The 20,764-nt window shown below is 29.2% G+C and overlaps 1 protein-coding gene across 15 annotated transcripts in view; it reads right to left on the reverse strand.

The window, feature by feature from the left end:
• LOC130672504 (regulating synaptic membrane exocytosis protein 2) overlaps positions 1 to 20,764 on the reverse strand; it is an 85,470-nt gene that overhangs the window by 53,495 nt on the left and 11,211 nt on the right. For 12 of the 15 annotated variants that reach the window (XM_057477136.1, XM_057477124.1, XM_057477127.1 and 9 more), the window contains exons 3-5: positions 7,486 to 7,758; positions 5,552 to 5,779; positions 5,232 to 5,466 (exon numbers count right to left, since the gene is read on the reverse strand). In XM_057477136.1, coding sequence (XP_057333119.1) covers positions 5,232 to 5,466; positions 5,552 to 5,779; positions 7,486 to 7,758 — 736 coding nt within the window. Of the gene's footprint in view, positions 1 to 1,221; positions 1,417 to 5,231; positions 5,467 to 5,551; positions 5,780 to 7,485; positions 7,759 to 20,764 lie in introns of those variants that run through there. The other 3 variants (XM_057477130.1, XM_057477135.1, XM_057477137.1) reach the window with 3 other exon arrangements.

Here is a 20,764-nt window from a genome sequence, read left to right on the forward strand (position 1 = left end):
ATCAATAAAACAAATATGATTATAAATATTGTGTAACAATTATCCCTTTTTTTTAAATTTGTCTCGATCGAATTTTTTAAAATATGTAATAATCGAAATAAAGAACCGCGAAAATTTGAATCCTATAAAATACCTTTTCTAAGCGACGCTAAATTTTTAATTTAATAAAATTTATTCAATTATACAAAAAATAATTTGACACATTAAAATTCGATTAAATTTCCCAGTAGTAATTTTCTGGCTTTAAAGAGTTGAATTTATAATTTTTCACTTTACGTTCCGTTTATTTGAGGTGTCACTGTAAGCTACCCTACACATATATCTATATTTTACGCCAGTAATACTAGATTAATTTCCATTAACGTAAAATATAGGTTAATGCACTCGAAAAATCAGCTGACGCTATTTTAATTCCCAGTTCTAATTAAAAATTCAAGTTAATTCTATCCTCTTATTTTTTCTTGTACTTGAAAACTGGAGTAAAAATTTTTATTAAAAAATTAATTTTGTAATAATACTCAACAGCATTTTTTTATTTTCCATAAAAATTTTTTCCATCATTTTTTTCGTATGAATAAATTTTTAAAAAAATTTTTTCTACTCTCGGATTTTTTTTGTCTCGTTCTTCAATTTTATTAAAAAAAAAATTTGCTCTAACCATTTTTCAATTTTTTTTTGTAGACTAAAAGTTTTTTAATATCATTAGAAAAAAAAATTATTTAACTATGATAATAATTACGAATTAATTTAAAATTGTTTTATCTATTTTCATAGATAATTACATCAGTTATAAATCCCATTTTAACGAATTAAATTACGAGTGAATAAGTACACTAGGTTGTGAATCTCCATAGATTTCGAAAGAGAAAAGTATGAAACCACTGATCCTAGTCTCCGAGGTCTTAATTTAAAAGTTAGATGACACCGGCTTACCACATATAAATCACCATGACTTTTCTATTCTATAAACATCCCCTACCCCCTTATTTCTTGCCCACCCTTTAGATTTTCCGACTCTTATCCTACCCGTGTCGCCATCTGCTTAATTTCACGCCAAACTCATACGTAATTTGTAGAATAAAAAATTCATACCAACAAATTGGTAAAATTTACTGTCTACTTTTCCCGAAGACTTGAAGTTTTTTATAAATAAAACAAAAAAAATCCTTTAGTCAAAAAAAAACACAAATATTAACGGAACCAAAAATGAAGCAAACTTACCTTACTCTATAAATATATATATAAAAATAAATAATCCATCTACAGCAACTAATTCGCTCTATATTCTAATGATGTTCTTAATATATATAAATATATGTTCATTATATTTGTGCATCTACAAATGGGAGCAACAACACCCTTTCTTCCCATCGTCGGTTAAGATTTTTCAAACTTATTCACTAAATTATTATTATTAGTATCAATATTTTTAAATTCCCTCACTAATTAAAGTTGTAATTATTTTTATCTTGAAAGTGCAACCGATTAATCATATATATATTTAATTACATGTATATATTATTTGTTTATTTATATAAGTAAATAAATACTAACACTCACGATGCAAAATGAAACTCAACTGAAGAATAATTTACGATTGCAATATCTACTACTATACATATATTATATGTATATATATACATATATATATAAACATATATGTGTGTGTGTGGGTAGTGCCTCTGGCATTCTTTTCTCTGAGTTGACATTTTCCTCTAGTTACACATAGTCCTATATTATCTTTTATTTTCGCCTAGCTAGCGTTGATAATTCAGAAATAAAAATATATGTATCTATAAATATACATATATATATATATATATACTCAATATAATAGACTAGTCATTCTTCTATTCAATTTTGATTTATATAAAAGGTAATGAAAAAAAAAAAAAACCCGAGAAAAAAAAAATCCCAAGAATCAATTTTCTCTTTCCTATCCTGCCATCTACATTAGTAAAGAAAAAAAAAATAAAGTAATAAAGAGGGTAAAAAAAATGTCAAGCGTTACTTAATTCAATTGGTTTGTATATCAGCGAGAAAAAATAAAAAGTAAACAATCATTTTTTTTTTGTGACGTCGTGCGTCACTGGATTTAATCATCAAGGTTATGTTAGGAAAATCTTCCGCATGAGGAACGATCCCCGGTTTAACGAGTGAATTCTGGAAACTTGAATGGACCAGACGAGAGGAGAGAAAGGAAAGGAGGAGTGAAAATGATACAAGAGCTTTGCAGATTTGATGTGCTAGTCGATGGAGAAGGATAAGGAGCTAAAAGAGTGAAAAGAGGATAAGGAGGAGAAGAACATGGGGAAGGGGGTAGTGAGTGGTAATGCAAAGACGATGGGGTCGCTGGTGCTTCTCTGAATCTAACTCTCAATGATATACATGGGATGTTTGAGTTTCGCCCACGTGTTAGCCGCGTGACGTCATGCAAATAGCGTAGGCGTTCCAAGAACTACGAACGGGTGGGTAGAGAGAAAGAGGAAGAGGGAGAGAGAGAGAGAGAGAGGAATTGCAGGAGGAAAACTGGGGAGTTTGTAGAGCACGTTGAGGAGACAGTGGTGGTGGAGGAATCGCCAGGATCAATGCAACAACCGTTCCGGGAAGATAGGGAACCCGAGAATTCCCGCATGATGCTCGGCAACATTCCTCGATACACCCAATGGTGTGCTCTATATAGGCTGGAATCACGTTCAACCGAAACTACTCGTCGTCACTCGAACCATTTAGGGTTTAACATTGTACTAGGCTTCCATACTGGAATTCTAAGATTCAGAGTATAGATTACGATGCTTTTGTATGACCAAGATTACGATAATACTGATAACTATTGTATTAAACTTGGATACTTCGTTTTAGATTATTATTAGGTTGTTTATATTTTATCGATTAGTGCCAATGGTTTACACGGTTAAAAATTTTTTATATTTTCAGGCATAATAGTCAGGGGTTTCATTGATATAAGAAGGGTATCTGTATGTTGACGTAATTTTTAATGAACATACAACGTGGCTAATTAAAAATATATCGTCTCTGTGACTCATCAAGATATGTTATATTTAAATACACGTAATTCATATTTTTATGTATATTACGTTTACAGACGGGGGTAAAGTTGATTGCCCGAACATGACAACTATCACCCGGTCAAAAATCGTGTTTTATCGTACTACGCGGTATATTTTTCGTATAACTAGCATTGATACGGGAGTTTTAATGGGAGTCAGTCGAAACAGGCTAATTTCTGACCGATAGTGTGAAAAAGTATATTACATACCTAGGGAGGAAAGTAGGACATTCCGACCCACGTGTATAATTGCCTACCCGAGCCGAAGGCGAGGGCGGCAAATATGCGGTTTGGACGTCATACCTTCCTCCGTAGTGTGCACGGAGAAAAATTTATCGTGACCAGCACGTTACAGTATACTGACTGTCGCGATACTCGTGTAACTATTTGGAGGTTAGTGCGAGTATTGTTACGTATAGCGCTGACAGCAAAACGGATCGTGGGTGGGACTAGAATGGATTGCGACGGTAGTATAGCTCTACAGATCGCTCCCTTCACGATACGCGAATTACTATCCAGTAGATCGTGCCAATCACAATATTTTTTTCTCCGTGTGTATAAAATTTTTCACTAGATTTGTACCTGGAAGTTCAAATTTTTCCCTCTATTTGTGGGAAGAATCGCGCATGCGCTAATTTTATTTTTTACCATATCTGCACCAAAAATTTAAATTCCTGCCCTGTTTATTGGGAAGAAAGTAGGTTTCTTTTTTTTTAATGAAAAAATGCGACATTTATCTTGCAAACAAAAGCAAAAATTTAAACTTTCAGGTGCAGGTCTGGTGGAAAATAAATTAATAAGAAGATTTAAAAGTTTAGTGATCACTACACTGTATTATTTATCGTCCATCCTGTTACGAAGTTAAAGTAACCCTACTTGGAATAAATATTAAATTTCACTAAATAAAGTAACCACTTTTCCACTAATAGTATGATTTATTTTCCGAAATCTAATAATCATATACCATTACACAATTGAGTTATAACAGAAATAAATACTTTGTAATAGGAAACGAAATCTATAAAGAGATTTATAACTCGCTAATTCTTCTATATTTACCGATGACATTAAAGTTAAACAAGATTATTGACAGAGTCGTACATTTAAGTCTTCAACTGACATTAATAAAAAATAAAAAAATAAATCCGTATCACAATTTATATATTACAAAACACAAAATTAATTTGACCTTTATCTAGCAGCCTATATTTTTCTTGGTTTTTTTTTATTTCATTACTCTTTTTTTCTCTTTTACAGCCCTTCGCGCTGATATATATGGACATGAAAAAAAAATAATTACCAAGAAAAGGCCTTGGGTATTTCTGATACCGTATGCAACTATGGTGTTATTGCACGTGGTTGAATGTATAACGGTTCGTTTATTTTCTGTCTAATCAACTATAAAGTGTACCCTCATATTCATCATATCACTATTACTACAACTCTCACATCACATCACAAACCTGCAGGCCTATACTTAAGGGCTTTTCCAAAAGATATTTTTAAAAACTAACGTTACATTGTCATAATTATTTTTTTATATAAAATCGATTGCACTTACAAGTGATGAGCTTAAATAAAAACTTATTTTTTAAAATTATTATTTTTACAACAAATAATTACACTGAAAAAAAAATTCCTTTCATGATAAAAAAATCCTTTCTTATCCTAAAAATGAATTTATTCAAAATTTTAAATTAATTTATTTCTTAGTTAAAAAAATTGAAATTTTTTTTATCGCAATTAATAATAAAAAAAAAAAATAAAAATATGCATATGGAGAAAATTTAAAAAACTATAGACGCAATTTTTTCAAATATTTTTTTTTTAGTTTGTTTTGAAAAAAAAAAATAAAAAATTATTAGACGTCAGCTAACTTCAGTATCATAAAAAATAACTTAATTTCAAATTTGCAATAAAATATTTAGGGGAGAGTGGGCCAAAATGGGCTGGCATTTATATTACGTACAAGCCCTCGTTTCTTAAGGGGCCCATTTTGCCCCACTCTCCCCTACGTGAATTACGAATAGATTTTTTTTCATAAAAGTAATTTTTTTCCAAAGGTAGTAAATATTAATTAATTGGTTAATTATCCAGTTCGTTTGCTGAAAAAGATGTAAATAAAAAAAAATAAACAAGTGAAAAAAAAAAATAGACTCACCCTTTTCCGACTCATCAGGCTCATCACTTGCACATTCAGGTGTGCTACGTTCTTCTTCGCTGCTACTGAAACTTCGTTGCTGGTGTAATGAGCCAGCATTTGAACCAGGTGGTGGTAATGTTTGCGACAGATGTTTTCCAGGTACCTGATGAATTTGATGCTGCTGTGATTGATGGACACGCGAATTATCCACACCCGTATGACCATAAGTAATTGGTACATTAGAATTTTGTTCCTATTTAGTGTTAAATTAATAATAGTAATGGGAGTACTGGGTAATTTTTTAAATTCGTTTTATGGGACTGAATCTGCCGACGAACCTGATAAATTTGACGAGATCGTTGATACGTCTGGGCATGCTGCTTCATAAGACCATCCAACTCACCACGATAGATATTTGGATCATCTTCGGGAAAGGCCGCTGGGTGTCGTGGTGTTTGTTGTGGATATGAACCTACGACCACGTGAGGTGTTGGTAGACTACGGGAATGAGGTGATACTGACATTTCTACACCACTGTCACTTGTTGACAGTCGACGATTTGGAATCTATATTAAGGGTTAGTAAGTATTTATTATTTCCCTAAATAGAATTGATTTTAAAAATTATGTTTTATGAAAATATCAAATTAAAAAATTTCAGGTCATCTATAATCATATGATCTTGAAGATGGCAGACAGTTAACAACTTTCGGATTTTTTTTGTCAACACATCAATTACAGAAAAAAAATATCTAAAAATATGCACATGTAGAAAATTAACGGAACTATAAGTGCAATTTTTTTAAATATATTTTTTTTGTAGTTTTGAATAAATTCCAAAAATTATTAGACGTCGGCTAACTTCAGTATAATTTAATGATTAGAAGTAGAGAGGGGGTGGAATGGGCCCCTGAGGTAAAATGGGCAGCATCATTTTTTTTTTAAATGTACAAAGGGGTTACACGGTCATCGCGGGGCAATGTGGGTCATCAAAAATTATCTTAATTATCTATTTATTTTTTTTTAGAGAAGCTTATTTTGCCCCACATTGGACATTTTTTTTTTTTATAAACCGGCCCTATTGGTATCAAATATTTGCATGACTGAATTATAAATAATTAAACTTCTAAATTTCTTTAGGGCGATTCATTTTGTTCCCCATTTTGAATTTTCATTTTTTTTTTTTTTGAAGTAGACATCATTTATTGTAACGCAAATCAACAAAAATTTCCAGATTTAATCGCTTACTTTTTACAATAACTCAAAATTTATAATTCAAAATAGAATTGTCTGTAAAAAAGTTATACTTGTGTATCTAATTATAATCGATATACTTTTTTGTGAATTAAATGAATGAATGGAAGAAAAACCAACAATTAAGTATCACCCAATTTGTTGATTAAATACTCGTAAAACGAATGTCGTGGATGGGTTGACGAACTACTACTCAAACTACTACTACTTCTACTCAAACTACTACTACTTCTACTACTATTATTTCATAGCAGAGTAACAGCATCTGTTTATTGAACTTTAATGGCTTTCGGTACTATTGTGGTTCTTGTATACGAAACTTTTTCATTAGTCCGGCTGGTAAAATGATCGATTCACACCTTCATATATATATATATATATATATATATATATATATATATATATATATATATATATATATATATATATATACCTTCTTTTCTCCAATATCAAATTAATAACAGTACTACCGAAACTAAGTTGCTTCGGGCGGTCAAGTCGTTGACCTCTTAAAATATTTCTGATAAAAAAAAAACTACCCTATTTATAATAAAGAAAAAAAAACTTAACTGCCTGAAAGTTTTCTTTTCTCTTTATTATTAAATAGCCGAGGGTATTTTAATGTTAAAAGAATAGATAAAGTTTATAAGTATAGACTTTTGTTATCGAGTATGTAGAGAGAGAGGGAAAGAGAGAGCGAAAGAGAGATAGAGAGAGAGAGAGAGTGAGGAAAAGTACCCGATACAACTTGATACTCTGTACTGATAATGCACTCTGAGTTACGACAGCCGGAGGTATCCAAATTCCACTATCTATCAGAACAGGAAACTTCGATTCTCTCTACCCTACACATATAGTTTAACGGAAACTATCAGAGCTAACTTTGTCGTATATAATCTCCTAAACAAAATCGACAGCACTTGCAAATTCATTTTATTTAAACCAGAGCAATAACAATAAAGTGATAAATAAAAATTATATTAAATAAAATGTTATTGCAGTTTAATTTGTAAACAAACCTGCTCTTGTTGGGAATACTGCCGTCTCAGTGCACTTCCGCTACGTTGTAATAATGGAAGATTTTCTTTTTCAGCAGCACTATGGGCACGCTCTAATTTTGGTCGCTTGTCTTGAGTTAATTCTGTGTGAGTCAATGGTCCTCCGTGCATGTCTTCTTGCATTCGTCTGATCATCGCTTGATCCGCGGCACCTAATCCCGTTTTTACCATCCACTGTCCGGTTTTTGATAACAATTCTTGTTTCTTGCGACACACTATGCACACCCAAATTACCTGTACAGAAAAAAAAAATACCTTTAAAACTCTAATAGCACACAAGACTAAATATAACACAACGATAATTGAATATAGGGGAGACCGGGGCAAGACGGCCCACCTGGGGCAAGAAGGCCCATCTCAAAAATTAACCAAATTTTTTTTTTTCTTGTTTTCTTCTGATTATCACAAATTTAGATTATTTACTCATTTTTAGCCCGATACGTGAAACTTGGGGCAAAATGAACCACTCAAAAATTCTAAAAGAAAATGTATTTCATAGTATTATAACCTAATCATGATTAATTTAATAGAAATATCATTTTTTAGTTAATTATATGGATTTGGATTAAAATAGAGCATTTGAAAAAGTTAAAAAAACCAATAATCAATTTTCTACAGAAGTGAAAAAATTACTCGTATTATATCAAAAAAGGTTATTTCGAGTAATATTAAAGTAAATACAGTTGTTAAAGAGAAAAATATAAACATTTGTTACGCGGGAAATTTTTTTACAATTAAAAAAAAAAAATTTTTTTTTTCATTTTTTTCGGAGGGAGCCGTCTTGCCCAAAAAAAAAATTTTTTTTTCAGGAGCTTCACCAAAATTTTGGTGAATTGAGTTCAAGTTGGACAAGAGTAAATCGACTTGATGGTTAAAAGCCACAAATAATAATAACCGGCTTAGGTGGGCCGTCTTGCCCCGGTCTCCCCTATGTCGAATTGCAGTAATTAATTTTGTGATTTTTATTTTAATTAGACAGATAATATTTTTTAAATAATAACTAAAGAGGAAATTTATATTTTATTGACCGTCGAAATAGGGATTAGTACTGAAAAAAATTTTAATTACTCTGGCTGACGTGCGGTGTCTTTTATTTTTGACAGAGTAAGACTAAGATGCCAAGAAACTGAGTTTAGTTGCCGAACTTTTTTTAAATTTATTGATGATAATATTGAACGGCAACGATCTGAGTATCGATTTCTTCTAGAGTTCTATTCTAAGATGATCCGAAGTTAGCCGACGTCCAATAATTTTTTGATTTTTTTTTAAACGACAAATTATAAAAAAAAAATATTTAAAAAAATTGCACCTATAGTTTTCTCAATTTTCTACATGCGCATATTTTTAATTATATTTTTTTTTTAAATTAAGTCGTTGAAAAAAAAATTCGAAAATTTTTAACTGTCTGCTAACATCGCGATCATATTTTTTTTTATTTTTAATGTTAATCTCAGATATCTCGATAAACTACATGATTGACAGTATAAATACTCGTTTATTTTCATACTGTGAAAAATCGGGAGTATATCCGGACTTCATTTGAAGCCGAATTCACTCTGCCATTCGGAAATCCGGAGTTTCACAAAAAAATCGCTCTGCATCTGGAGTAAATAAGTTTATTTTTCCAGCGGAGTGATTTCGTAATAGTCTGAATTTTATTCTAATTCGAATTCACTCCGATACGGACTTTTAACATCAAAATAGACTTCTTTTAGGAGTGAATTTGACTTCAAGGAAATTCATTCAGTAGACAGTCATCCACTCCGCAAATTTTCAACAGTGTATAGGGGAGACCGGGGCAAGACGGCCCACCTAAGCCGGTTATTATTATTTATGGCTTTTAACCATCAAGTTGATTTACTCTTGTCCAACTTGAACTCAATTCACCAAAATTTTGGTGAAGCTCCTGAAAAAAAATTTTTTTTTTTTTTTGGGCAAGACAGCCCCCTCCGAAAAAAAATGAAAAAAAAAATTTTTTTTTTTAATTGTAAAAATTAGGGCTCATGATTCCTGTGCAGGAGTTGACGAATATTTTTCCGATACGTACATTTGTGAACATTGTGAGGATTAATTTATAATACACTTAAATCAAATTTAATACCTCAAAAAGTATTTTTGTTACATTCTAATAGTTAATGTTGTTAATTCTATCAATATATTATTCATAATGTTATATATAATAATTATAATTGTTTTGTTGGGTTCTATAACCAATTATATGAACAAATTAAAAGTTATTTAATAAAAAATAACAACTGATTAATAATTATTTTTCTATTGAATAAAAAATTGATTATTGGTTTTTTTAACTTTTTCAAATGCTCTATTTTAATCCAAATCCATATAATTAACCAAAAAATGATATTTCTATTAAATTAATCATGACTAGGTTATAATACTATGAAATACATTTTCTTTTAGAATTTTTGAGGGGTTCATTTTGCCCCAAGTTTCACATATCGGGCTAAAAATGAGTAAATAATCTAAATTTGTGATAATCAAAAGAAAACAAGAAAAAAAAATTTTTGGTTAATTTTTGAGGTGGGCCTTCTTGCCCCAGGTGGGCCGTCTTGCCCCGGTCTCCCCTATAACTAAGGCATTAAAAAGTACAAAAATTAAAAAAAAATATTCTTCGGGTCAACCAATTTGTTGGTCACCTAAATCACAGCTTACTTTCATATCCAAACAACAATAATCCGTAATCATAAAAAATGATTTAGCCCCAATTTAAATCGTTGTTCGCGTTATTGTGTCACCTTTACCACCACTCAAAAATATATTGATATTATAAATTACGAGGTTGTAAATAGACATTTAAACTTATTTATTTAAAAGTAAATTGTTGCCAGATTAAATGTAGTATTGTCAGAATAATCGATTGCAACAAGGCCATTATTTGAAAAAAAATACTTTTACTGGGCAATAAAAATTTGTTCTCGTGTCAGGTCTAGCTGGATAGCATTCTTCTCAAACTGCTACTAAATTTGTAAACGACCGATGGATAACCTGTCTTTTTATATTCTATATCCCCAGTTTTTTTTTGCACTTTACTACTGTTATTTTACGTTTAATAATGTACCTCGATAATAATTAAATATTTTTACGAGACATTACTACGTCTCATCCTTCAAAATTTGTAACAAAATTTAATTATTCGGATATTATAATTTATCATAGCTGTAATTAATTTAATTAAGCAACTGTAGTTTTAATTTAGCGGTGATCCATATTACGGAAGGTGGTGATGTGTTTTATTAAAAATTTTTTAATAACTAAATGGACAAGCAAAAAAATATTTAAAAAATTTTTATAAATCGTTAAAAAAAAATAATAAGAAAAGAAGATTATTTGAAGATGAATAAAGATAAAAAAAAAATAAAGGAATGAAAATCATCAATTCGGCGTGAATAGAAAATTGAATTCGAATGGGCGGAAAGCCATGCATTGTTTGAAGTTCGAAGGATATTCAAGAGGGTGAAAAGTTGATGTGCCAGAGGGAGTGAAATGTAAAAAAAAACAACGGAATCAGTCACTAGTATTGATATCTCCCAACGTATTCACGACCTAATTTAGAGACTTATCTTTTCATAAAAAGAAAAAAAAATTACCACTTTTTTTTACGTCTTTTCTCTTTTCTAATTAAATAAAAAAGGGTCAACCGGAGCAAAAGTTGTCTTGAGAAAATAATTAATTTATCATGGTTTAATTATTCACTAATTATTTTTCGCTTCTAATAAACTTTCACAATATTTTTATTTAATTATTTACAGCAAACCCAAGTAACTTTGGTTTGTCAGGACAACATTTTCTGCCCAACAAAAACAAATTGAATATATTTTTTTTTGCGTTAATGAATGATTAAAAATCTAGTGACACTAAATTTTGCTATGAAAAAAATTTCAACCCCCTTATGATGGGGTTCAAATAATTCGAAATGGCTGAGGCAAAATTACTACAATTGGCTGTACGTCATATATATATTTTTTGAACAGATAATTTTATTGAAAAACAAAAAAAAAATTTTTATCAGAAATGAACAAAATTCAAAAAATTTCGCTACACGGAGAGAAATTTATGATAACAATTATAATATATTATGGGAATGGTTCCCATAATGCATGGTAACCGGTTTTCTTGAAATGTCGATTATAGGAACGGCACCCATATATGTTGTAGTTATCGTTATTATAATATTATAGTAATCGTTACCATAACATTATGGTAATCGTTACTATAATATTGTGGTAATAGTTACCATATATTATGGTAATGGTTACCATATATTATGGTAATGGTTACCATAATACATGGTTACCATTACCATAATATTATAGTAATCGTTACCATAATATTATGGTAACCATTACCATGATGTATGGTAACCATTACCATAATATATTGTAACCATGACTACATATTATGGTAATGGTTACCATAATATGATGGTAACCATTACTACATCATTATGGTAACCATTACCATAACATTATGGTAACGATTACCATGTATTATGGTAATCGTTATCGTAATATATAGTCATGGTTACCATACATTATGGTAATGGTTACCATAAAATTATGGTAATGATTACGATAATATTATGGTAACGGATACCATGTATTATGGTAACCATTACCATAATATCATAGTAATCGTTATCATAATATATAGTCATGGTTACCATACATTATGGTAATGGTTACCATAAAATTATGGTAATGATTACCATAATATTATGATAACGTTTACTATAGAATTATGGTAACGATTACCATAATATTATAATAATTGTTACCATAATTCTTTCACATGCGATATGGGAACTGTTACCATAATTATAGGAATTATTCCTATACTTATGGGAACTTTTACCAGAAAATATGGGCTTATATCCCATAATTCCAAGTAATCATTACCATAGCGGTATGGAATAATATTTCATAAACGTACTAGGAACGGTTACCATAAATTTCTCTCCGTGTAGATTTGAAAAAAAATTATTGCCAGTATGATATGAACTAAATTTTATCACTAAAAAAATTACCTGAATTGTTTTATTACTTTACACTTATAATAATAACACTGAGTTCAAATTGATAATAGTTAGATAATTAATTTTATTATTCAATTAAATATATTAACTAATTCATTGAAATTATTATAATACTAAATTAGTTGCAGTTAATGTGGAAACTGTGGTTTACATAATTAATTATCAATTAAAAGTTATTACATTGCCTGCCTGGAATATAATTAAATTAAATCAAGTTGCTTACAATTTTTAAAATTTAATAATTTGTAATTAAAAGTTGACAGTTATAATTTCTAAAAATTTTCTTATAAAATCTCAATGATGTAAGTAATAATTTTTTAATGACATAATTAATTACAATTATTTTTGAATACTTAATACCCTCAAAAGTTAAGATTATTCAAATGTAAACATATATGCACACAAATTTGAGAGAATTTATGAAAATTTATGCTTTTGGTGAAGAGATTTTTGGCGCTGACTTAATTTCACAAGTGCTTACGTTAAATCTAGACTACTAAAAAATTTCTACTTCAAGTCTGGTAGGATAATTCTTGGGTTTGTCAAATACGGGACCTGATTTTACTCCGAGATTTGGTGTAACCATTGGATTAACCGTTTGCTAAATTTTAATTAAACCGTAAATTTAGGATTAGATAAATAGTCAGAACACGAAAAAAATGGCGGACAAGTAATTTACGAATTTTTATTATGATGTCAACCAAACGTGAAACAGGAAGTTGAGGCAAAAAAAATTAATTAAGATCTGCGGTGGTCTGATTAAATAAAAATTTTTTTTTGGGTCAGTTTATTTTATGTCAAATGATTTTAATATTTAATTAGTAGCTCACTAATAAAAATAAGTATCAAATCTGTTGATGCGAAATAATTTTTTTAATTCATTTATACCTTCCTTTTAATCAAGTCAAGTATTTCCCGATGGATCTGATATAATAGGCAGCATAGACGAGTTAGAAATTTTTTTTTTTTCAATCAATGCATATCAATTTCCGGTACAAGAATTTCTATCCATCACAACTCGTAAACTTTTGATGCGGCATAATTCAAGAGACTAGTAAAAAAAAGATACTCGATATTGTATATAAAATAAGTATAGGGTAAGAGAGAAAGCGAGAATTCAATTTAATTCAGGGTAGGTTATATTATCATTATCAGAACATATTTTTTTAAATTCAGTTAAATATATATAGAGTCCACCGAAAAATTCCAGAAAAAAAAAATTTTTCCAAATTTTTGCGTCAGTCCCTTTTGCCTATTACGTCCCGTTTTGTCCGCTCTTCCCTTTATATATATGTATTAGGGTGGCCCAAAAAAAACCGACTATTTTTTTCTTTTCGAGTCTCTAATGAAAATTTGTTGGTTTAAGATGTTTAAAGATGCCTCTCCAAAAATCAACTCGATAAAAAATTTTCAAGAGGTCGCTCACGAATTTTGAAAATATCAAAAATGATCAAAATTTGGATTTTTTTGTTCTAAATTTCTTCTTTCTCGTGGCAGCAATAGTTTATATTTATGAAATCATGACTACGCTGAAAATTTCACCTCAAAATTAAAATATTTAAACGTCGCTCAAGAATTTTGAATGTTTCCGAGCAATATCTCTTGGACGTTTTCGAGCGACCCTTGAATATTAATAATGAACCTTCTCAATTTTTCTACCATCAATTTGTATCATAATGAATAAAAATACAACCCGAGAAATAGAAATAATAAGTTATTTACATACTTTTGTATTTTTTAATTCAATTTTTAGGTTTTTTTGCTTATTCAAAACTTACCCAATTTTATTGTTTAAGACTGTCCTGTATATTTTCGGTTATGCAAAAGTTATATTTAAGTGAAATGACAGTAATTGAGTTATAAAAAAATACAAAAACTAATTCAAAGTATTAGTTACATATTATCAGTTAATATTCAAAATTCTTGAGCGCCGTTCGAATATTTAAATATTGGGCTAAAATTTTCAGCATAGTCATAATTTTACAGATATAAAATATTGCTGCCACGAGGAAGAAAAATTTCAGAAACAAAAAATCCGAATTCCAATCATTTTTGACATTATCAAAATTCGTGAGCGAACTCTTGAAAATTTTTTATCGAGCTGATTTTTGGAGAGGCATCTTTAAACATCTTAAACTAACAAATTTTCATTAGAGACTCGAAAAAAAAAATGATCGGTTTTTTTGGGCCGCCCTAATATATATATATATATAATATATACATTCCCTTTATATATCTATGTATATATATAAATGTTATATATGTCATATGTTATGACGACAGTTTGTTTGAAATATGGATACAAAAGAAGCAGAAAAACCAATTGAACAATTGAATAATTTGCACTTGACTTTTGTGTAAAATGAAATTATTACGAGTTGAGAAAAAAGTTCAAGCGGTTATATGCGATACGAAGCCATAAAACATAGATGATCACAAAGTCAAGTAAGAGTAACAAGAGTAAGTAGGGTGTGAGTGTCAGTGGGAGTGAGTGTGGGTGGTAGTAAGTGTAAGCCGGGGTAACAAGTCACGAATGTATCGGTATGGCGAACGGAGGGAAAAGTATCGAGGGTATTAGAAGAACTGCAGGAGAGAAAGAAAAATAGCGACAATATTTCTTCGGTCCACAATATCCAGAGCTGTCGAATCTTTACCGAAAAACTTGTGTTTTTAGTACCGTTCTGTTCAGTTCAGCAAACTCTCAATACTCTATATTGTTGTATACTTCTTGTCGGTCGGTACTAAAAAAAAAGTGTTTGGTCGTAAGGTAAATCCATTTGCCCATTCCGTAAGTCAGTTGTACAGCTGCAGTAGCAGTAGCAGTAGCAGTAGCAGTATTAGCTAGTGAACACGAAAAAAAATAGTGTGAGGATAAAAAAAAATTGAGATTGCCAAGTAAAGATAAACGATGTACTTAAGGTTATATTAGACAAAGTTCAATATCATTAAAATTACTATCACTTACATTTTTTTTTCTTTTTTTTTTTTTTTTGATAAAAATTGTTTTCTGTAGAATTTAAAAAGAGTATACATAATATTTATTTTTATGGTTTCACGTTCTCAAATAATTATAAAATAGTGTAATCCATAAAATTTATGAGCTAGAAATACTCTGACGAATCTCGAGACTAGAGAGAGATTTTATGGACTCACGTTAATAAAAAAAAAAAAATACTTTTATGACACTATCTGTTTTTCTAGTGTGTACATTTGTTATTAAAACTGCTGGATAATACCATTTGTAAAATTTCATTCAGACTTGACAAATATTAAAACATTTGTTTACTCTCGGACATTGAGAAATTGAATAAATATCAAATGGTTTTAACATGCTTGTAATTAATTATTTTATTTTATTGCCTGTTGAAATTTTTTTTCAGCTATTAAATATTTTTTTATTGTAATTCCTAATGTTTTACTCCGATTTTCGCAATATGAATTAATACGCACTTCTAAAAAAAAAAAGAAAGATCTGTTTCTCTCTAATCTGTCACGGTAATTTTTCTCGCGATTAAAATAAATTTCAGCCTTTCATTCTCTCTGTCCAATTTGAATGATAAATTATAAATTTCATTGCGGAGTCATAAATTTTACTTTAGTGGCAGCTCAAATCAATTAAATTCATCACGCGTCGGTCTATTACGTTAATTGGGATCTAGAAAGTATTCATAGTCATTTCGTACCGTTGAAAATTCGAAAAAATTGCGATACTTCGTCGACACAAAACTTAGTTATTACTATGACTGCCTGTTCCAAATGTGAAATGATTTTTTAACATAGGCCACCTAGCGGACGACTCCGTAACTTGAAAACTCGCCGGTAAAAGACAGATATTTTGAAATGAGCGTAATATTTTTTATTGATTATTTTTTAATTCAATCAAATATTTTATGGACTATAAAAAATTTTCTATACTTCCGTGTAAAATAAAGGTTTCGAAAATATATAAGAGTACACTGAAAGAAAAAAATAGTGTTTTCAAGTATCTGCGTGTTTGAATCCTCCCGAGTAAATATTTGTCTAATCGTAGTAAAAATATACTCCAACCAAGTAATATTTACTTGATTTAAGAATTTTTATACTTATTTTGAGAAAATATTCTTGGTTATAGTACATTATTACTAAGATTAAACAAATAATTTTCTCGGGAGGATTCAAACAAGCAGATACTTGAAACACTATTTTTTTTTTTCAGTGTAAAAATAGTTTTCAACCGAGTACTTTTTAAAAACATTTTTCTGAACTTTTTAAGCAAAAAAACTTAAACATTAATTTGACATCAATTATGGAGGTTTTTTTTTACTTTTTATAAAAACTTTTCAAAAGCGGGGTCTGAAATTCTTTACAGTTCCAAAAGTCATTATTGAGTCATATACTCAATGTTTGAAATCATCTCAAATTTGGTAATTCCCTGATTTTTCCCATGGGGTGGTTTATATAAAGCATTCATTCAAATAAAATATTTATTTTTCCCTTTTATTATAAATTTGAATTTTTATATGACTAATATTTATTTTTTGTCTCAATTTAATAAATGTAAGAAGTAATATTAATTTTGTTTCTTGAGTTTAAAGTAGGTTACTTTTTAAAATAGATATCATATTTTCCTTGTTTGGAACCATCTATTTTTCATGTTCTCATTTTATTTTCTTTGTTGTTTATTATTTTTTCGTTTCATTTTATCTCGTCGGCTTACTTTAATTTTCTTGTTTCTCAATCCTTGTTATCTCATTTCCTTTTAATATTATTAAACTTTTATTTACATAAAACATTGACTCTCATGCATAAATATTGTATCTCGCATCAATAATCAAAAATAATATAAAAAAAAAATATTTCCCAATTTTAATAAAAATAAATTTCAAAAAAATAAAATCCATCGCCTAATTAAAGCTTCAAATAAAATAACCATTAAAACTAAGCATCGAAAATAAAGACGAGATTCGCGAATCCCACGCAACCAGTCCCAGTATTATTTTGATCGATCGTACTGCAGAAGCTTTGCAGAACTTTCAATAGATTGACAGTCTCATTTTTATAATTCATTCACAACTCAAAATTTAGGAAATAAATTTTTTTTCTTAATTATCATGTGCGAGTATTTTGAGAAATGAAAAAAAAATTTAATAATTAACTAAAATAAATTTATGACTTTACTATTTTTATTATTTAATAATATATTTTTATATATTAATCACGCAACCCAAAATTTCTCATTTCCTGGACATCCTGCTCAGTCGACATGTGACGTCGGATCAATAATTTTCACTTGAGGGGGCGACTGAACGTTGATGGCAAAAGAGAGACGACAACTAAAGTATAGTTAAGTGAGTGGAATAAAAAAAAAAATAAATAAAAGTAGGTCTGCCCGTAAATTACTTGGAGATAAAAAGTGCTATGGCCTATCAATATATATATGTATATATTTTATGAACAAGCTTTCTCGCAACCTGATGACACGTGCTAGCGTAATGGTTGTTACCGACACTTTCTAAAGCGCATCATATATATCTATATATATACCGTCCATTATTCACTCTATATATTAATATATTTATATATCATATATCTGTATAAAAATATCCATGTGTGTTAATCATTGAGGTGAAAGTGACACATTGACAGTATATTATTTCCTCCCACTTTTTCCTTATATATTTTATATCTATTTATACAGCTAAATTGATCGTAGGAAAAAATATTTTTCTACCATCACTAATGTCTTCTATAATTTATTAAATTTAAATTAACACGTAAATAGATATTAATTATTGCATTGACACTAAAAAATATGATACTGAAATTAGGCGAGCTCTAATAATTTTTGGATTTTCTTAAAAACAATAAATTATAACAAAAAAAGAATATTTCAAAAATTGCACCTGTAGTTATTTTAATTTTCTACAGGTGCATATTTTTAGATTTTTTTTTTTTTTGTAATTAATCGGTTGAAAAAAATTCAAAAATTTTTAATTGCCTGCTAACTTCAGGATCATTAAAAAATACGTAATTAAAAATTTATTATTATAAAAATTTGATGATTTATTCTATTTAATATTTCGATTACAAATTTTCTTATAATTTTTTCCCTATAATTTTATTAATTAAATTAAAATTTATTCATTTTCGTTTAACGAAGAACTCATTTTATTGTTTGATGTAAAAAATTAATTTATCATGATTTAATTAAAATAAAAATCAGTAAATGATAAAAATAATTTTTTTAATTAACAATAGTACTGATATAATTTATTAGTACTCGTTATCTTAAAAAAAAATCAGACGATAAATAAAAAAAGTCCAAAAATATAAAAAATAAATGAATTAAAAAAAAATGAAAAATTTCGTGAACGTTAATTGTACAAGTCAACTTGTACATTTTATCAAGCCCTTACCCTTACCCTCACCCTTACTACGGACTACGGGTACATAGCATCCAAACTAAGATCAATATGTTGCGTCACATCGCCCGCGGTCCCTTCCGCACATCGCGGACCACCATCCCCGCCTTTTCTATTCGTTCTCGTGTTCTATTCCGTTAGTTTTAACCCTCAGCCCGTTGTTCAGCCCTCTACTTTCTACTCTCTACTCTCTATTCTCTATTCTTCACCCTCTCTCTACACTAGACCATACTCACTCTCTTTCTTCCACTCAACCTCTCCTCAGCGTCAATCCAACTCTCGCCCACCCACCCACACTCACTCACTCGCTTACTCTCTTTTACTCTATTTTTCCCTGGCACTACCCCGCGCTCGAGCTTTCAGTGACGTCACGCAGGGACGCGCCCCATTCATAGGCCCCCACGCACTGGACTACTAAACCTAGTCGGACATAAAACTTGGTAACCGACCCCAGACTCGAGCTCCGACGACCTTGTAACCATCTGAATCGTGAATACATATAATATAATCATCTTTCATTATTTTTCTTATATACATTTATATTTATTCAATCACTTTATCATTCATGATATTTATACAATTTTTTTTTTTTTTTTTTATCAATTTTAATTAATTAGAAAAAATTATTTATTCCATACACAGAAAAAAAGGCAAATGCTTTGCATTAGGAATTGAAGAAAAAATTTTCTTAGGGCTGGAAAAAATTTGTGATTTTAAAGTTAACAGACAATTAAAAATTTTTGAATTTTTTTTTTAACAAATCGTTTTCAAAAAAAAAAAATAAAGAAAAATACACATGTAGAAAATTAAAAAATCTATGGGTGCAATCTTGTAAAATATTTTTTTTTTTTTAATTATCGTTTTGAAAAAAATTTGAAAATTATTAGATGCCGGCTAACTTCAGAATCGTAAAAATTTTCCGGCGTAAGAATTTTTTTTCCCCTCCATAATATTTTGGTTTTCTATTTTAATGTAAAAATTTTTTTTTAATTTAAAATTTTGAAAAAATTTTTTTTTCCGATTTTACTTTTATTTAAATAAATATTTAATAATTCATTGAATAGAATTGTCGGTAATAAAATCAATAAATTTATAGGTATGAAAAAAAACAAAAAAGAAAGGCATGAAAAATTACAAATAAACCACGACTTATTTTTCGTGAGCTTCTATTATTATAAATCTGAAAATAGTAAAAATGTCAAGGCTGCTATGAATTGAACGTGAAATTATTCTTTTTACTTTTTTTATCTCACTAACTACAGAGTCGAGACAGACGGACAAGTAGATCAGGTCGTAAGTGTCAGACACGTAGAAGTTGAGACGAAGATGAAGATGAAAGCGGAGAAGGACACGGAGGAGAAGATGATAAATATAAAGATAAAGAAGAGTAAGAAGTGGATATCATTTAATCTAGCGAACTGGAAGAAGAAAATTATTACGAGACTGATTGTAAGTTTTGTTAAAGTAAGAAAATGAAAAACAAACGACATCAGACAAATCATTGATTATTTATTACTTTTTTTTTTTTGTTACTTTTAGTTTTTTTATTACTTTGTGAAATATTACTTTGCAATAATACGAAATACCTTACGGCATATTTCAATGTAAATGTGGACCAAAAGTATTCTATCTCTCCACATGTTTTATGTTTTTTTTTTTTTTACTATTGCAAAGTAGAGAGAAACAAACTTTAAAAGAAAAAAGTTGTCTAATATACAATCCCTAACATTTATTTATGTTTTCAATAATATATCATCTATCTTATAAATTATTAATTAGTATATTT

This window comes from Microplitis mediator, chromosome 7 (genome assembly GCF_029852145.1).
Source record: "Microplitis mediator isolate UGA2020A chromosome 7, iyMicMedi2.1, whole genome shotgun sequence".
NCBI classification, from domain to species: Eukaryota; Metazoa; Arthropoda; class Insecta; order Hymenoptera; family Braconidae; genus Microplitis; species Microplitis mediator.